Here is a 5,072-nt window from a genome sequence, read left to right as displayed (position 1 = left end):
AGAACACTGTTTTCAAACCCTGAGCTAAATAAAGCCCCCATCTGATTGAACACAGATTTTGTCAGCAATTTTGATCTCTGTTATGACGGTCAATTTGGGCAAGTGGTCTATTTGAGCATACCTGGTGCAAAGTTCTATAAAAAGTGATTAAAACGCCGAAAATTGTTAAAAAATTAGCAGAAGGAGTTGGTTCAAAACAATTCAGCAACTCTCTTTTTTCTTTAAAAGTAATAAAGAGGATTGTCATATTCTTTAGCAAAATTGATCAAATTTTCAGCAAAAACTACGAAATTTGTGAACAGAACAACGGAAATTAGCTTAACTTTCACAAAACATTATAATCTTAAAACAAGATGATGAGAAAAAAGGGCCTTGATATCGCCTCAGTGTTACTATAAACCCGTAAATATTGATTTTTTTTAACACAATTGTGCAAAAAATAACAGTTTTTTTTTGAAAAATCCGAAAATTGTGCATAAAATTAGTGTGAAAAATAGTTTTCACAATATTTCAAAGCTCAGTAACTCCTAGAAAAAAGCGAAGTTCAAGACATAACATTTTAACTTGAGTTTCTACGCTTGACTAGTTTTCTATTGACACTACTCGCAACTCAATGTGTCAATTGACCTATTACAAAAAACATGAACAAAGCAATCTATTTAAAAAATCTGTTCCAGTAATGTTGAGAAGTAAATGCAGATCCTTCGAGGGAAATCTGGAGTGCAGAAAACATGCACAAAACAGAATGCTCAAAGCAATGGTCAATAAGTACGACAAAGTTCAATTTCTGTATTAGCGTTTCCGTTATAAACGTAATAATAATTTGAAAAGAGAGTAAAACTTAAATGACTTTAAAAACTTTAAAAAATGGTCTTTTCAGCTTTCGGTTCTGTCTCAAAATTTTTTTGGTCTGAGAATATTAGTTTCAGCCAAACCAATAATTCAGTCAAAACCGGACCTTTTGTCTGATTAACGTTTTTTCTCAAATTTTTCAACCTGTTTTGCGACATGATCTAGAACAGTTGTATTTATAAAAACTTAAAAAAGCGTTTCTTATTCTATTCTGTTTTGCAGATGCTGAAGCATAAACAGCTCAAAGACGGCGAGCACTAAAACAGCGTTTTTCCATTTTAGGAAACAGTTTGAAAATAAAAAAGAGATAAAAATTGACTGTCAAAATTAAATCAATCTTATATAAGTGTTCACTATATCCCCAACTAACAAAAGAAAAATTGAAAGTTTTAAACATCAATGAAATTTTTATCTATAATGATTGAGCAGTGAAACACCAGAAGGTGTGCAAACCAGATTATATTATCAACAACAGTTTACTTTTAAAAAAAAACAGAGGATAAAACTTCTCCTCAGCTCATCAATTAACGACAGCCGGATCCAATTTCTTTATCCCCTTTTTTATCAACAAAAAGTGAAGTGTGAAACTATGGGGTAGAAATAAAACCCGGCTTAGAAAGAATGGGTCTTCCTGAAGAAGAGCGTGTTAACAGTAGATTGAGCAAAATCCCACGATTTTGTTTGAGTCGTCTTTTCATTAGAAAATTGCGTTTTGTCATGCTTTTAGCCAGCTCTAACTTCGTTGGTCTGGCACCGTTTCCATAATAAGTCAAAGTCTAAAAACGGAACGCATCTTTTCTAATACCAGTGTTCAGTTTGAAAAGCTTCATAATTCTTTGTGAAGTAGATTTTATCTTTGAGTATAAAAGTCAATATTTGTTTAAATTTAAATTCTCCAAAACGATGGCAATAATTAATAACTATTTACATCTGTATCTATGGTGAGCTGTCACGTACTAAGGAAAAGTAAAGAGATAGTTAGTGCTATGAGAAATAATGCTAATACTACTAGAGTACAAATCATTCCCAAGTACTTACATACAGTAATCTTATTTCCGTCATTGTGTTCCAACCCAGCAGTGGTAGTTTCCGCGGAAATCGATGCCACTTGATGACAACTCGCATGCAGTGAAGACGATCTCGATTTCCCTGTTGAAACTGACGGATGCCCTGAAACTGATGTAGAAAGAACTGGAAATGATGCGGAATCGTTTTGATGAGATTTCGGATCGTCAGGAGTAAATGTCAGGTGTTCTGAAGGAGCTGTCCGATCTCCTGTAGAAGATCTCGGATCTCTTGTGAAAGATCTCGGGTCTCTTGTGAAAGATCTCGGATCTCCTGTGAAAGATGCGGGATCTCCTGTAAAAGAAATCGCATGGAAATAGGACGGGGGTTGATCCTGGGGTGTAGATGAAGTGTGGCTGAAGTAAGACAGTTGGAGTGAGTTTGTTGGGTGGAGGCTATTGCTGAAGTATTCTGTAAAAGGAACAATAGGAGAGTTCAGTTTCGTTTAAAAAGATGAATAATTGAAAGAATCCTATAGATTGCTAGATTGTAACAAATTGAGATTGCTCTTGCTCGTTAATGTTGAATACAACCACGCAGGTTTAGAAGAACAGTGTTCCTGTATACCTAACGATCGAATAACTCTCAACGACCTTTTTACTCTCAAATGTAAGATTTCCTCGAGCTCGACGACTTAATAATTCTATTTGGTTCTAAAAATTAACTATAATCAAATATCGAGGACTGAGCGAAATTCTATTCATATGTCAAGCTTAGTTCTTTTCATAAGTCAAACATAATTCTTTTCAAATCTCTGAAATAGTGGAGACTATTTCTCTCCATGCAAGGAAATAGTTCAAGGTCAATTTGTTTCCTAAAATCAGAAACATTGAGAGTCCATTTTGTTTCATATAAGCTCTCCACGTAGAGACCATATTATGCAAAACTTTTTTGTGTCGTATGTTTCCGGAACACAGAAAAAATGAAAAAATAATCAAAACTCGGACAAAACTCTATGCAGAACAATTGACATGTGTTTAATAAAAGGTCATAAAATTTTGATGTAATAAATATAAAGTCGAGGACCTTGTCTTTTGTCGAATTAAATTCAGGGAAAACAAATTGTATTGAGCCGAAGTCGAGGAATTCGTTTACTGTCGAGCCAAAATCGAGGACAGTTCTTTTAGTTCCAGTCGAAGTAGAGGAAAAGCTATACAGTTGAGCCAATTTCATTTCACACCATTGTCGAGCACGACCTTTTCATAACAATAGAAGTCGAGGATGTTCTGTTCATAAGTCGAACTCAAGACAGGGCACCAACTCGGAAAGCCAAGGTTGTAAAAATTAAATCGCGAAAATATTAGTCATTAGCATTGTCTTGCAAAATTAGTCTAAAACACAGGAGAAGGTTTTTGTTTCAATTTAATTTCGATCTGACTAATGATGACAAAATCAGCCATCCAAAAACAACCCATACTGAAATTAGTCACGGACAGTCCATTATTGGTAGTTATGCTCTTTAGGTCTTCGGTTCTTTTTTTTGGAAAGTTATAGGCCATGCGAGATGTTCCCAACTGTCCATTTACTATTTTACAATTACATACATACATACTACATACATACACACACACACACACATATATATATATATATATATATATATATAATATATATATATATATATATATATTATATCACATCAAAATATATATATATATATATATATATATATATACATATATTAATTATATATATATATATATATATATATATATATATATAGAGAGAGAGAAATATATATATATATATATATATATACATATATATATATATATACCTATATCTTTTAGATTAAATACAATCGTCGCAGACAGTTTTGATAAATTTTCCAACTTTTTAAAAGTGTGAGTTTATGGCATGTTTACAACAGTTTAAAAAAGCCTTGATTTTAGAAAAAAAATGTATATAGAAAATTGAGAAATTTGGTAAAAAAGATTCAAAATTAAAGTTGAAACAGATCTTGGCGGTAGAGATCAAGAGCTCAAGAGAACTATTGACAACTGTAAGATTTGCATTGAATGTGTTGATTATCTAAATGTTGAATTCATTTGTTATTTTCTGTAAAAACTGTGCGAAGTCTACGCAAGTAGAATTGACGATTCTACTGTTTTTCTTTTTTTGAAGTTTTGAAGTTAGGTTAGAGATGTGCTAAGCATTTCGCTACATTTTATGTAAGAACAATTGTATTGACAAGTGGTGAATGTATATTTTATTCACAAGTCCAGCATATAGAACTCTATTTTTAGAGCATTAATCTCAATTTCTATATAGTTTTGACACATTAAGAGCATTTGTTACATCAATATCTGCATAATTGTTCTAGAACCGACGAGAAAATCTTTGTTTCCAAACTAAATTCGATCTGAGTAAACCTGAAAAAAATCCACCATCCACAGACAATCCATATTGAAATTAGTCACGGAAAGTTCATCCTTTGTACTCATGCTTATCAGATCTTCGATTCGTTTTTATAAGGTTTTTTTGCCTTGAGAGATGGTTTCAATTTTGCCTTTACTATTTTATATATAAATATAATTTTATATATTTATATATATATATATATATATATATATATATATATACATATATATAATATATATATATATATATATATATAAATATATATACATATTTATATTGTATTTTACATATGCGCTTATATATATATATATATATATATATATATATAAATATATATATATTTTGTATATTTATTTATTTAATATATATATATATATATATATATATATATATATATATATATATCTATATATATTATATCACATCAATATATATATATATATATATATATATATATATACATATATTAATTATATATGATTAAATACAATCGTCGCAGACAGTTTTGATAAATTTTCCAACTTTTTAAAAGTGTGAGTTTATGGCATGTTTACAACAGTTTAAAAAAGCCTTGATTTTAGAAAAAAAAATGTATATAGAAAAATGAGAAATTTGGTGAAAAAGATTCAAATTAAAGTTGAACAGATCTTGGCGGTAGAGATCAAGAGAACTATTGACAACTGTAAGATTTGCATTGAATGTGTTGATTATCTAAATGTTGAATTCATTTGTTATTTTCTGTAGAAACTGTTCGAAGTCTACGCAAGTAGAATTGCAGATTCTACTGTTTTTCT

The 5,072-nt window shown here is 30.5% G+C and overlaps 1 protein-coding gene across 1 annotated transcript in view; it reads left to right on the top strand.

Annotated features, from left to right (window-relative positions):
• Positions 1-1,953: 1,953 nt before the first annotated feature.
• The window catches only part of LOC142336566 (uncharacterized), a 6,182-nt gene continuing 3,063 nt past the window's right edge, over positions 1,954-5,072 (top strand). The window contains exons 1-3 of the mRNA XM_075385475.1: positions 1,954-2,033; positions 2,102-2,213; positions 5,023-5,044. Of these exons, the coding sequence (XP_075241590.1) occupies positions 1,954-2,033; positions 2,102-2,213; positions 5,023-5,044 (214 nt within the window). The remainder of the gene's footprint in view (positions 2,034-2,101; positions 2,214-5,022; positions 5,045-5,072) is intronic.

The sequence above is a fragment of the Convolutriloba macropyga genome, chromosome 3 (assembly GCF_964194025.1).
Source record: "Convolutriloba macropyga chromosome 3, txConMacr16.3, whole genome shotgun sequence".
Lineage (NCBI taxonomy): Eukaryota > Metazoa > Xenacoelomorpha > Acoela > Convolutidae > Convolutriloba > Convolutriloba macropyga.
This window is presented reverse-complemented; position numbering and strand designations above follow the sequence as displayed.